At 41.7% G+C, this 14,528-nt stretch overlaps 1 protein-coding gene across 8 annotated transcripts in view; it reads right to left on the reverse strand.

Moving 5' to 3' along the window:
• The window catches only part of OSBPL3 (oxysterol binding protein like 3), a 199,669-nt gene that overhangs the window by 28,400 nt on the left and 156,741 nt on the right, over positions 1–14,528 (reverse strand). For all 8 annotated transcript variants that reach the window (XM_086396295.1, XM_086396291.1, XM_086396293.1 and 5 more), the window contains 2 exons: positions 11,431–11,681; positions 6,816–6,953 (listed from right to left, as the gene is read on the reverse strand). In XM_086396295.1, coding sequence (XP_086252421.1) covers positions 6,816–6,953; positions 11,431–11,681 — 389 coding nt within the window. The remainder of the gene's footprint in view (positions 1–6,815; positions 6,954–11,430; positions 11,682–14,528) is intronic.

The following is a 14,528-nucleotide window of genomic DNA, read 5'->3' on the forward strand; positions in this document are numbered from 1 at the left end:
TAGGCACACTGTTAAGTTCCCATCATGGATATTTAGAAAATGAACCTTCTGAGTTTGACCTTTCCAACCCCTCTGAGTCTTGTTTACTTCTTTGAAAATGAGGTCTGAGAATTCCTCTGGCTTCAAGATACTATCGTTCTAACATCTGTTTTCTTTGAATCTCAGTATCAGAGGCAGCAGCGGATCCCAGGCAATTGGAAAAGATTCTATTAAGGCTTCGATTAATTTAAAAACCCATGGTGAGGTGAAGTCTCTCAGTCGTGTCCGACTCTTTGCGAACCCGTGGACTGTAGCCTACCAGGCTCTTCCATCCATGGGATTTTCCAGGCAAGTGTACTGGAGTGGGTTGCCATTTCCTTCTCCAGAGGATCTTCCAGACCCAGGGATTGAACCCAGGTCTCCCACATTGTAGGCCGACGCTTTACCATCTGAGCCACCAGGGAAGTCTAAAACCCGTGAAAAGGGGGTAATTCCCAGTTAATCATTTAATTTTTGTTGATGGTAATCTCTCTAATATCTACTGGAGTAACGAATAATGGGCACCATCTAACCTTTCTTTGGTAGTACAGGATTTAGTTGAGTTTATCTTTTTATTACATCTTAACCCAGGCACAGAAAGGTATTAGATTTTGAGTTTGAGTCTGAACTGATTTAGACTCAAAGCAAACACTGTTAACCTGCTGGCTGAACCCACTCTGGACTGTTTTTTAGTATCTTTCTCCATCATTTTCTCTCCCCCTTGATCAAATAGGAGCGACTTTTTACTGGTAAGGACTAAACATTCAGGAAATTAGTATATATGGTTTTTTTATTGTGCAAGTATTTATATGTATCTTTCTTTCTACAATCTCAAAGTCAATGAGTTTCTCTGGCAGTTAAGAATTTTTGTGATTTATTTGTATAGCTGAGGTCTTTCTTCACCCTGTCCTGATGATTTTTGATTTATGCTTTCAGAATGCACTTTATATAAGAGGTGGGTGGTAAGAAGACAAGAATATGAGTGTTTCAATATTTGTGTATTATGTAGGTTTTTCTTCTTCAGATTGAGGGAAAAAAACCTTAAATTTTCAGTCCTGCAGCTGTTCAGAGCCATAAATATAGAGTCCTCCTAGTCTGGATGCGTCTCTCACCATGAAGGGATGCTTGTGGAAAAGAGAACAAGTGACCAGTCAAAAATCACCCAGGGAGGGGACCAAGGCATTCATCAAACATTTCCCGATTGTCTGTGATGTGTCAGGCACTGTCTTAGTCACTGTGGATACAAGGAGAAAAAAGAAACAAGAATCTTTACCCTCCTGGAATTTACATTTTAGTGCAGAAATGCAATTGGTGGGACAGATATAAGCATATGATTTGCCAGTGGTAACATGGGAAGGAGAATAAAGCAAGAATGAAAATGGGAGATGGTGAGTGGGAATGCCATCCTGGATACGGTGGTTGGGGCAGGACTCTGTGATGGAAATCCCTGAGGCTAAGGGAAGTAAGACACCAATCACACAGATAGCCAGGGGAAGTATGTCCAGGTCAGAGGACGCAACCACTGCGCAGGGCTGACAGATGCTCAGAATGCTTTAGGAGGAGCAAAAAGGTCAGTGTGGCTGAAGCTGAATGAGTCAAAGTGGGAAGAGGCATGATATCTGGGGGTGTCATCTTAGAGGGCTCTGTGGGCCACAGCCAGAACTTGTGGTTTGATTCCAAGTGACTGCAGAAGTCGTTAGACATCACTCTGGTTGCTGAGTGCAGAATTGGCTGTGGGAACAAGGGACCAGATAATGAGTCTATTGCAACAAGTCCAGTCATTGATGCCGATGGCTTGGGCTTGGTGACCAGCACCAGTGGGGTGGCAGTGAAAATGGCTTTGGAAGGAAGACCCTGGGATTTGCTGATGAACAGGATGTGGATTATAAAAGAAAGCTACTAAGGAGGTAGCCAAGAATACTAGTCTGATTTGGGGGACGGGGAACAGTTGCCAATTAGTTTCTCTTCTCCTGAGTTCAGAGTTAAGTACTTATTTGATAAACACACGTTTTCTTTAAAAAAAAAAAAAAAAATACAGTGAGTAATAACCTAGAAATGCAGAAGCACTGGTTTGGTCACCTTACAGTTGATTTATTGCTTGTTTTACTTGAATAGCTTTGAATTTACTCTGATAATTACTTTAAATAAGATGCCATTTTAACCAGAAGTAAATAACCCTGCCTATGAGTAGATAAAAGAACCACTCAGATGGGTGATGTGAGTGTGCACAGTGGGAAGTGATAGGTATGGTATTTTTAAAGTCCAGCCAAGAATGTTTTTTTCAGAATCTGACGAGTAATAGAAAAGGAAGAAGAGCTGTGTCTGTGAAGCAAAGGAAAAAATACTCCATATGAATCTCTTACAGTTTAGTAACTTTCCATAACTCTGCTCAGCTTTTCAATCAAAAATTCAACAGTCATGGCTGGATGGGTAAATGCTGAAAATGACTTGAACAGTGATCTGACAGCTGAAGTTCCTGGTAATCAGGAAAAGCCACATTCAGACAATAGCTTAACTGCATATCCTTTATGGACACCAAACTGTTCCCAAAGGTACAGAAAAAAGAAGCAAAGTGAACTGAAATGACTTTTTTGACCAGTCTAGTCCCTGATGAAACTCCACCCAGGCTGCCCGAGAACCAATGAGGAAGAACCTGCTGGCTGGACCCCTAGTCCCTGAGAAGGTAAAGGAAGTCCTTTCCTTCTGGATTCTCCCTTTTCTGGGCTTATTTAGAAAACCAAGGCTGAATCAGATTTCTTGGCAGAAAGGAAACCGCTCCCCTGAGAAGGTGGAACAGTCAGAGGTTAGCACATGTGACGGGAATGTTTATGACTGATTCCTGAAAAGCCACTGCCCAGCCTGCAATGGGAGTCGAGAACACATTCCTATGTGAGTTTGCAGGATGAAAGGTTTACTTGACAATGACAGGCAAAATCCGATAGTCTGTACAGAGTACAAAAGGCTGTTTTCACTTGGGCAGCTGATGACTCTGGCAGCTCTGAGCACAGTCACTAAACTTACACAAGACATACCTAAAAAAGGTCAGGGAGAGAAGACGCTGGAATAGAAGCAGAGGGTGCCAGCTGAGGACCACTGAAAGGCACTGATGGGCTAGGCCTTGGTTTTCTCATCTGTAATTAATCCTTGCCTCACTGGCCACACAGGGTTATTGTGATGATCCTGATCAAGTTTGAAAAGCATAAAGCTCTTTGCAAGCACCATACTAGTTAATTGTTAGGAGGAAAATTTGAACAGCAAGTGCTTTCTCTCGTTTCTGACTGCATGAGTCATTTTGATACTTCATTTTTGGGCTTTTTACGTGAGAGATGATATAAAGAGGTCAAGATTCAATGTAGCTGAACTCTGTGAAGTAGCACTTCAACTTCCTTAGCCACCGACAACTTCAAACATTTCCCCATCCCCACCAAAACCACAAGCAAATGAAATCCCAGGTCTTGGAGGAAATGGATAAAAATCACTTTCCTAATCACCCAACCCTGTTGTCTAGAAAACTCAGTAGAAAAGGTGATCGATCTGTTTTTTTCTAGGTCCTTTCACCTGGAGATATCTCCAACAGTGTCCTCCTTAGACTAGAGTTCCACCCCAAAATATTAATTCAGGGGTTCTGTTCAGTTTATTACACCAGTCATTCAGCACCTCTACTCACTGTAAAGAAGAACAAGAAAGCAAAGAGGCTCCCAACTCTAAAGCTGCAGTCCATCACTACACATACGGACACGGGTGGAGACATGCTGCCTCCATAACAGAACGTCTGCTGGGCTAGAAGCAGAAGGAGCCAGACTGGCAGGTACCAGCATAAAACAGAATAAATGCTCAGGCACTCTCTTTAGATGTATTAAATTAGAAAGCCTTCACATACAACAGGTAGGCTGGTCAATGTAACCAACAAGGGCAAGAGAGGGAGTAAGGAGGCTGAATTGATATATTGCCTGGTGGCTGGGAAAGGAGGACCCTGGTCAAAACCCTTTCCACTCCTAGGGCAGCAGACAGCCTGGCACATTGAATTAATCAGTTACCTCTCCATCTCACTGTATACTTACGTGATGACCACAATTTTGTCTTCCTTAAGAAATCTGTCTATGGGAAAACATCCCTGGTCAGGCTGACCAAAGCCATCTGGTCCCCATGGCAAGTCTATTTTATATTCTAAAGGCATAGGGTAGTATTCTGATTTATAGATCAGTCTCTTATAAACTTAGCTAGTGTGATTCTGTCCCTGCGAGACTCATTCATACTCAGATATATTAAGAGACTCAACTACCTATGCCCTAAGGCTAAATTCCAGACAGATGAAGTGGCTCCCTCGTGATCAGGACGGTGGTATTCCCACAATGAAGCCAGCTGTGAGGACTCCTGGCAGCCTCCTGGATGGCTTTCTGTCAGAGACTCAGCAGTGACATTATGCCACTTTCAAACCATTTGAATCAGTAAAGTAGATAAAGGATATCTTACTTCAACACTCTTCTAACTGTTCATAACACTGGGTAGTAAAAAGCATTTTAAAAGCTGCCTTGCCTCTTAGTATAAGAGCAATAATCAAGTACTGAATGTGCTTCACATCAGTTCAGTTCAGTTGCTCAGTTGTGTCCTACTCTTCGTGACCCCATGAATCGCAGCACGCCTGGCCTCCCGGTCCATCACCAACTCCTGGAGTTCACCCAAACACACATCCATCGAGTAGGTGATGCCACCCAACCATCTCATCCTCTGCCATCACCTTCTCCTCATGCCCTCAATCTTTCCCAGCATCAGGGTCTTTTCCAATGAGTCAGCTCTTTGCATCAGGTGGCCAAATATTGGACTTTCAGTTTCAGTGTGTTATTTTACTTATCCTTCCTGTAGCCTATGAACTAAGCATGATCATCCCTATTTTACAGACAAATAACGAGGTTTAGAAAGTTTAAGTAGCTCATACAAGGCCACACAGTGGTGGGGTTAGAATGAAAACAGTCCATAATACACCTAGCACGCCCTATGCTACTAAACATGACCAGATCTCTTTCTTATTTATTTCCTTGGGATCCATTTCATGGAACTAAAGACTAAGTTATGTAACTCTTTCCATCTCTGTGCACACATGTCCAGGGGCTCACTTTTCTTTCTCTCTGCCACCACAGGGGAGCCACAGATCCCAAATCAGCCCTGCCCTGTCAGGGGCTCGTGGAATTGAAGCTCAGTTTTACACAAGCACATGTTACTACTCTTTTCTTCTACCTATTCATCCCGTCTTGATTGTCTGCTGTAGTCTGGAGCTATTTTTGGCCTTTGTTTTTTCACATGAGTGCATAGAATACCATGGTAACCAAATTATATTTTCATGTATTCACATTCCATTTTAGGTTTAGTGTTTAAATAATCCAGTTGAATTTGAATCACATTATCTTACCCTTTAACTGCTGATTTAAACCCCTACTCTTCAAATATCAACGTTTAATTTCTTGTTTTAACTGCTAACCAGAAAACAATTGACAACGTGCTTTGGGATTGTTGGCTAATCATTTTCATTTGAGTTTCAGAGAACGCTGCTCATAATTCACAGTTAAGACAAGCACCATCTTCATAAGACTCTCAGTCATACCACCCTCCCCTTCTTACTCCCATAATATCAGTCCGCTTATAAAGAAGCCCACTTATAAAGAAGGCACCAAGATAATAGGAGGAAAATCATGTTTTAGCAACTCATCCTTTTATCCTCAGTTTTCTAAGAATTGGGAGGGAATCAATGATGTTTCATGTTCCCAGGCTAACATTTAGGGATAGACACGTTGAGGTGCTGCCTTAACGCGATGGGAGAGAAGTGGTCTTTATTTTCAGTCAAGTTGCACTCTATTTCAGCTAAACAATTCCTTATTGACAGATATTGTGGATGTCCCCAACATTCCACTACTGCAAGTTATGCTGTCATACGTAGGTCAATAAGGATAGCAAACCCTCATGTAACACTTCCTACTTCGAGGATAAGTGCTCTAAGAGCTTTGTAGAGAATAACTCATTTGATCATTGCAAAACCATCCGAGTCTGCACCATTATCCTCATTGCCACTTTAAAGAAGAAACTGAAGTACAGAGAGGTTAAGGAACTTGCCCTGGGTTGCAAACCTAGTGAGAGAGAAAGCTGAGATTGGAATCTAGGCTGGCTGAGTCCAGAGATACAATTCTTGAATATTACTCACTGCTAACACAGGTGGGAAGGGTCTTGTGGAACCTCAGGGAACTCGGGCTGTGTGAGCATAAGCCTTGTCCATCTATTAGCTGAGGGACGGACATTCTTGTCTGCCTCTGGCCCATCACCCAATGCTAGGCATGTGGTAAAATCTCGGTTTATGGATAGAATGAATAAATATACAGAATGAATGATTTCTCTTAAATCAAAACCAAGAATAATGCATTTATTTGGTGCTCCTGCTTCTGATGGCAGTGCTCCTGTTTTAGAATGGTGATGTCAGTGAGCTAGGCTGCACACTTTAAATCTCTTAACTTGCAGTTTGGGCAAATGCTTCGTGCTTTAAAAATTCCTCTCTGCTACACGTTTAAACAGAAAGAACTGTGGTGATGCACACAGCCAAGCGAGCCCCAGCCTGGCTAGCACCTTTAAGCCCATGGGTGGTGGCGAGGTTTCAGTGGAAGGAAACTGATCTCTCTTTTTATGTGTAGAAGAACTGTAATTATCTGTTACTGGGAAGCCAGTGACAGGTGGGAAATAAATATTTCAAAAGCACGCTTAATGGGAGACATGTGCAACTTCTCCCAACAAACAAAAAAAGGGTGTATACCTACCTGTTCTGAAAAAAACCGGAAGCCCTTGTCCTCACGAATACATTCATATGTTTCTCCAAGGACCGGATTAAAAGGCTTACTCCCGGCACGAAAGTAGCTAGATGCATATGCAGACACCGCAAAGGCTGCCACATACACCTAGGGAAAGAGCAAGAACCTGGTTACTCCTCCATCACAAAGAAATTTATTTTCACAAAGACATGAGCAAAATATAGCTTCTCTTTCTCTCTTTCCTGTTTATTTCAAAAAAGGCAAAGATTTGTCCCTGGCTTAATGACACCCAAATGGAATTTGATTTCAAGTTGTGGGTTTAAATAGTGTTCATTTTGGCCCCAGAGACAAATGAATCAGATTGTCCATTTGGTTTGATGCCTGCAGGTGGATAAAGGCTTTCAAGATGGTGAGTCAGTCCCTCTAAATCTGCCACTATCTGACAATCCTGACTTGTGCTAAGGCTCTGGAGGAGGAGAGGGACAAAGAGCATTAAAGAAGCCAAACTTCCCTCAAGATTCAGGAGTAAGTCACAGGGAAATCTGCTCAATACTCTGTAATAACCTAAATAGGAGAAGAACTTGAAAAAGAATCAATACATATATTACATGTATAACTGAATGACTTTGGGATACACCTGAGACTAACACAGCACTGTTAATCAACTATACTGCTACTGCTACTGCTAAGTCACTTCAGTCATGTCCAACTCTGTACGATCCCATAGACGGCAGCCCAGCAGGCTCCCCCATCCCTGGGATTCTCCAGGCAAGAACACTGGAGTGGGTTGCCATTTCCTTCTCCAATGCAGGAAAGTGAAAAGTGAAAGTGAAGTCGCTCAGTCGTGTCCGACTCTTAGCGACCCCATGGACTGCAGCCCACCAGGCTCCTCTGTCCATGGATTTTCCAGGCAAGAGTACTGGAGTGGGGTGCCATTAATTAACTATGCTGCTGCTGCTGCTGCTAAGTCGCTTCAGACATGTCCGACTCTGTGTGACCCCATAGACGGCAGCCTACCAGGCTCCCCCATCCCTGGGATTCTCCAGACAAGAACACTGGAGTGGGTTGCCATTTCCTTCTCCAATGCATGAAAGTGAAAGTGAAGTCACTCAGTCATGTCTGACTCTTAGCAACCCCACGGACTGCAGCCTACCAGGCTCCTCTGTCCGTGGGATTTTCCAGGCAAGAGTACTGGAGTGGGGTGCCATTGCCTTCTTCTAATCAACTATACTCCAAGATAGAAAAAAATGTTTAAGAATAAGCATCCTAAGTTTAACCATTTGCAATTTGGTATTGTAGAAACCAAAAAAACTCATCTGACCAAAGAAAATCTGTGGGAGTCATTTCCTGAGCCTGGGTAATGAGTCATAGGACAGAACACAGTAGCTTTCAAGTAGTTTTGTTTTTCTTAGAAGAAAAATGAGAACTCAAAAAGCAAAAGAAAGGACTTCCCTGGTGGTCCACTGGATAAGACTCCATGCTTCCAATGCATGGGTCATGGGTTCAATCCCTGGTTGGGGGAACTAGATCCGAAATGCCACGTGGCATGGTAAAAAAAAAAAAAAAATTTTTAAAAGGAAAATTGTAGGTGAATATGAAATGAGAACAATCTTACTGGCCCTGGCTGTGAGGGTCTCAGCGTTTCGCACAGCTCCCCTTGCAGGACACTGAAGAGCCACAGTACAGGCCCACCTCATTTTACTGTGCTTTATTGTGCTTTGCAGAAACTGCAATGCTTATAAACTGAAGGTTTATGGCAACTTTGCAGCAAGTTTTTCCAACAGCATTTGCTCACTTCATGCCTTTGGTGTCATATTTTGGCAATTCTCACGATATTTCAAATTTTTCCTTTAGCAGTGAACATTTTTAAAATTAAGGTATGTGAGTGAAAGTCACTCAGTTGTGTCTAACTCTTTGCAACCTCATGGACTATATAGTCCATGGAATTCTCCAGGCTAGAATACCGGAGTGGGTAGCCTTTTCCTTCTCCAAGGGATCTTCCCAACCCAGGGATCGAACCAGGGTCTCCCACATTGCAGTCAGATTCTTCACCAGCTGAGCCACCAGGGAAGTCCAAGAACATTGGAATGGGTAGCCTATCCCTTCTCCAGAGGATCTTCCCGACCTAGGTATCGAACCGGGGTCTCCTGCATGGGCTAAGAATTTGCGTGCAATGCAGAAGACCCTGGTTTGATTCCTGGTTTGGAAAGATCCCCTGGAGAGGGGATAGGCTACCCACTCCAGTATTCTGGCCTGGAGAATTCCGTGGACTGTACAGTCCATAGGGTTGCAAAAAGTTGGACACGACTAAGCAACTTTGACTTCACTTGATGTTAAAAATTAAGGTATAGATATTGTTTTCTAGATACAAAGTTATTGCATACTTAACAGACTAAGTATAGTGTAAACATAAGTTTTATATGCACTGGGAAACCAAAAAACTCATGCAACTCACTTTATTGTGATACTTGCCTTATTGAAGTGGTCTGGAACCAAATACACAACATCTCTGAGGTATGTCTGTATTCTTTTGGTCTTTTGAGAGGGAGGCAGGCAAAAAAATTAAACCTAAGTAGCAATAGCAAATTTTCCTTTCTAATACTGAGTAATAATTTCAATGTTTCCCCTTCTCTGCTTATTTCATAAAGTTTCTTATATTGGGGAAAAAAGCTGGGTACCTTTCATAAATGTTCACTAGTCATATAATTTTCAATGCCTTTTACAAGCTGGACCCACCTTACCACCTCATACTAGAGTGTATAAACACTCTAGAGCAGCTGGAGAGCTTATTAAATCAACTTGTGCTCAATTCAGTCTGTTCTTGAAACCTGGGTATCTGTTCCTCTCTCTGCTTCCTCAGATGTCTGTTTTCTGATTAGCAGCAAGGTCACATGTCTATATGGAATGTTGAGTCAACCCTGAATCACCTTCACAATTTAATAGAACACATGTTGAAAAGAACCTGGAATCATTCATGATGCAGGAGGAGAAAGAAGGGAGGGAGCAGGCAAAACAAAGCATCTTCCTTGTGGGCTGGCAACATGAGAGAGAATCTCTGCAGGGGTAGAGCTGACCCTCATACTTGGAGCAGCAAACCTATTACATGGGCTAGGCTCCTCCCTAATGCTTTTCTGAACTTTCCTTTCTTAATGTATTGGTGCCTTTCCTCAAACTACTTCTCAAGGTCAAATGACTCCAATCAATCAGCTGACATCCTAAGGGTCTCTAAATTGCTACAAAAATGAAACACCTTTAAAAATGCTTTCATCTTCAAAGTCAATCTGCTCTTTAATGAAAAGCACTGTCCACAAATGATAACTTTTAACACTTTCCTTGGAATCTATTTACCTCCCTTTGTTCATAGAAATTCTCTGGGGGAAGAGTAACAAAGAAGACAGAAAATAAACAGCTTGTTTTTCTCTCCTACTCCTATTATCATTAGTATCAGGAAAGAAAATCTCTTTGAAGGGCGAAGTCCCTGGAGACAGTATGGGATGAGATGGGATGACTCTTTCAACCAGAAATTAAGATTTGCCCTTAATCCTCAAATTACTGAAGAAACTGAAGTTTTAATGAGTTTAAACTGCAGAATGTGCACAATTTAGAAAACAAAGGCATCCTCCACCAGTGAGAGGGTGATGTCTGGCTGGATCCCTGGAGCTGGAGGTGAGCCCTCTGATTCAGCCAATCAGCAAATGCCCAGGACAGAGATGCTGAATGTGGGGAAGGACCCTGATGTGCCAGCATCCCACACAATGAGCTTTCTGTTGAGCAGGTAACATACCAGAAGGCAAAAAGAGGAAGAGGCACTCACTTTTGAAGAGCAAATAGCCACAGTCACAGAAAGGGTTGAGTTGGCCATAGTCTTATCACCAAGGTACCCCTGTCCTCTGTCCCCACAAGGCAGGGGAAGGATGAGAAATTCTTGGAGGCCCCTTTATTGGAAGCCCCATTACTTGATTAGAACTGATACTAAGTAGAGAACAAAAGATTAATTTTTCTAGGATGATTTTTATCCTTTAACTTATTCTATAGAAGAAGAGGTGGGGAAGGGGAATCAACTATATTCTGATAAAAACTGATTTAAAAATAAAATAAAATAAAAAAAAAATAGTGGCAGGGGGAGAAGAATCTTTCTGATGTGAAAACCTCTTCTGTGACTGAATGATATTTTCTAAAAATTCAGGGGCTAACAGGACAATTTCAAAAATAAACCAAAACTTTCTCATGGGAAATTTACCCTGGACAACAAAACAAAAAAGAGCTCAAAAAATTAAATTCTCCCCACTCAGGGTAGTAAAAACAAACACTCAGACAGCCCTCAAGACATGTTTTCCAGCCAGGCAATATCAGAACAATCACATGGAAGGTTCTAGAGAAAGAGGAAGCCCAAAATCACAGAGCAGAACTACCCTCAGGCAGCAGCTGTTACAGCGAAGCCACTCTCAATGGCCATTCCTGACCAGGTAACTGAAAACAGCCAGGCAGAGCTAGGAAGCGGAGGTGGCTGGGAAATGAGCCTCTCTGATGAGTAATCCAGGTGGAAAGCAGAGGGACAGGAGCCCTGCTACGCCTGCAGCTCAGCTGCGAAGGCAGGCCAGTGAGTGGCAGGGTGCGTGCTCACCATCCTTTCCAGGGCGTTGGGCAGCTGGGCGGCCTTGTCCAGGAGTTCGCTGTACTCCAGCTCCTCGCAGAGCCTCTGCAGCGTGTTGAGGGGCTCATTGAGCTCCACCGGCATGGCCACCTTAGACAGGTCCTTCCCGATGTTGTTTCTCAGGATGTTCCACAAGCTGATGTTACTGGACTTTGGGCACGGCGCCGGCAAACACGTCCTTCTTTTGGACCTGGCTTCTCCCCCACTGTCGATCACTGGCCCTGAAAGGGAAATCAGCCTGGTTGCCTTATAAAGATTTTCATTTTATTTTACTACTGAAAAGGAAAAAGAAATCCTTCTTACTGAGCAAGTACACAACGATACTGTTAATCTCAATTATCCAGATTATAACTTAAAGTCAGACAATAAAAAGAATCTTAAGCAGCTAAAATGGAGCATCTGAAATTATAAACACTAAAACTCATGGACTTTCTTCGCAGGGAACTCTTCATGCTACTGCTCAAAAGCTAGTTCTTCAGAGTTTATATGCACTGAGGGTAATATTGGAAACTGGACTGCTATGCCCAGAGTAGGTTACTTCTGATCTCCTTAACTCTGTTTAAAAGCACTTCAAGTTTTGATGAAAATTTTAAAAAATATTTTAAAAGATCATTTCAAATTCTGATAAAACAATTGTGCATATTACAGGAAAATTATAAAGGAAATAAAAGTCATCTATTATCCCACCACCTGGAAATAGTAGCCATTTATATTGGAGTATTTTCATTTATTATTTTCTCCATACAGTTCACAATGTTTGTAGAGTTTAATGCTTTGCTTAATCAGTTAAAATAAATACTTTTCTATGCTGCCCAGAATTCTTCTAAAACAGTTTTAATGTAAAACAATTTAATGCTACGAATAAGTCCTAATTTTTTTAATCATTCATCTCTTGTTGGACTTCTAGATTTGTTTCAGTGTCTTGTTATGATGAAAAAAAAAGTAGTTAATGTACATATTCTTATATATTTGATTGCATGTGATTATTTTCTGAGGACATATAGAAGTGGGATTATTATGTCTAAGAACTCAAACATTTTCAGACATTTGATTCATGTGAGCACGTGTGTGTGTGCTTAGTCACTCAGTCGTGTCCCACTTTTGTGATTCATAGCCTGCCAGGCTCCACTGTCCATGAGAGTCTCCAGGCAAGAATACTGGAGTGGGTTGCCATTTCCTTCTCCAGGGGATCTTCTCGACCCAGGAATCAAACCCAGGTCTCCTGCATTGCGGTCAGACTCTTTACAAACTGAGCTACGAGGGAAGCCCTCATATGAGCATACTGCTCTTCAAAATTTCCCATTCATCAGCAAGCGTACCAGTGTCCATGTTCTGAGGTCATTCTAGGCTTGTCAGCATTCATTTTGAATTCTTAGCAAATCATTAGGTGAACAGTGCTATCTCCTTGTTTTAACTTACATTTAAAAAATTCCTATTGTGACTTGGAATGTTTTCATGAATATTCTTTTCTGAATCATCTGCTTTCCTATTCATATATTAAGACATAATCTTTTGTTTCTATATTTGCTTTACAATTTAATTGCCACTTGACATTTATCTTTAACATTTGGCCTACACAGCTTTTTAAATGAGTGAAACATTTACGTCTTAGATATTTACACCCATCAATTTTTTTCATTTGTGACAACTTCCATTACTTTATGCTCTGAAATTCTTTTTCCACCCCAACACAACCTATTTTCAAAAGAAACCTTTTGCATTATACCAACATATGAGAAAACGGTATTTTATTTTAAAGTCAATCACTTTGAATAATGAGGCTGCTTTGATGAACAGGAGAATATGAAAGTGAGGTCATACTTTGAAATCTCATGTTAATCTAAACATGCAATTAAATTCTGAATTTATTTCAGTTGCTCAACATAGGCAAAAATCAAGTAAACAGCTGCAAATGATAAGAGTCTTTAAAAACTGTGTTCCCTGTAATCTCAAAATACTTTGTTGTAAAGAAATATTACACTACTACTGGAGAAGACTCTTTGAGAGTCCCCTGGACAGCAAGATCAAACCATTCAATCCTAAAGGAAATCAACCCCGAATATTCTTTGGAAGGACTGATGCTGAAGCTCCAATAGTTTGACCACCTGATGCAAAGCACCTACTTACTGGAAAAGATCCTGAGGCTGGGAAAGATTAAGAGCAGGAGGAGAAGGGGGTGACAAGAGGACAAGATGGTTAGATGGCATCACAATCAACAGACATGAGTTTGAGAAAACCCTGGGAGATAGTGAAGGAAAGAGAAGCCTGGCATGCTGCAGTCCAGGGATTGCAAAGAGTCAAACATGACTTAGCAACTGAACAACAATACTACTACTACTAATAAAGGCTAATACATGCCTAGCTTTTTACTCTGTGACAGTCTTTCAAGCACTTTACATATATTGTTTCACTTATCCTTTGCAACAACCTCTTGAGATAAACAGTATTATTGGCCCCATTTTACAGATGAAGAAAACTGAGGCACAGAGAACTTGAGAAACTTGCCCTAGAACATATAACCAGTGAGTGGAAGAGCTGGGATTAACTGAGGAAATCCAGTTCCTAAATCTATATTCCTAACCATTGAACCCCCACATAGCACCCAATGCAGTGACAGAATTGAATATGTGCATACTGATCTGGGCAGGTCGGTGAGGGGTATAAATTAATAGGAAACATTCTAAATACCTAGCTTTTACTAAGGATTCAAAGAAATTCTAGTGTGGTAATTTTTCAAGACCTGGACCCAATCCTATTTCCTTCTGTAGGAAATACTGTGTCCTAAGATGCAAAGGTTATTTCTACATATAATCTTTTCAGTAGAGTACTGATATGTAGAGATCTAATCTTCCAATTATTGCCAAAGAAGAAAGCTGGGTTTGGCCCAGTGTTTGTTCAAGCTAAGAAAACATTGGTCAGTACTCTAGCAACATGGCTGTGGAAAAGAAAGAGAACTGGTCTTCACCTCTTAGACATGCTTTTCCTGCTGCTAAGTCGCTTCAGTCGTGTCCGAATCTGTGCGACCCCATAGATGCAGCCCACCAGGCTCCCCCGTCCCTGGGATTCTC

Source organism: Bos grunniens, chromosome 4 (genome assembly GCF_055505025.1).
Source record: "Bos grunniens cultivar Pamir isolate PY7600 chromosome 4, Bosgru_T2T1.0, whole genome shotgun sequence".
In the NCBI taxonomy this organism is placed as follows: domain Eukaryota; kingdom Metazoa; phylum Chordata; class Mammalia; order Artiodactyla; family Bovidae; genus Bos; species Bos grunniens.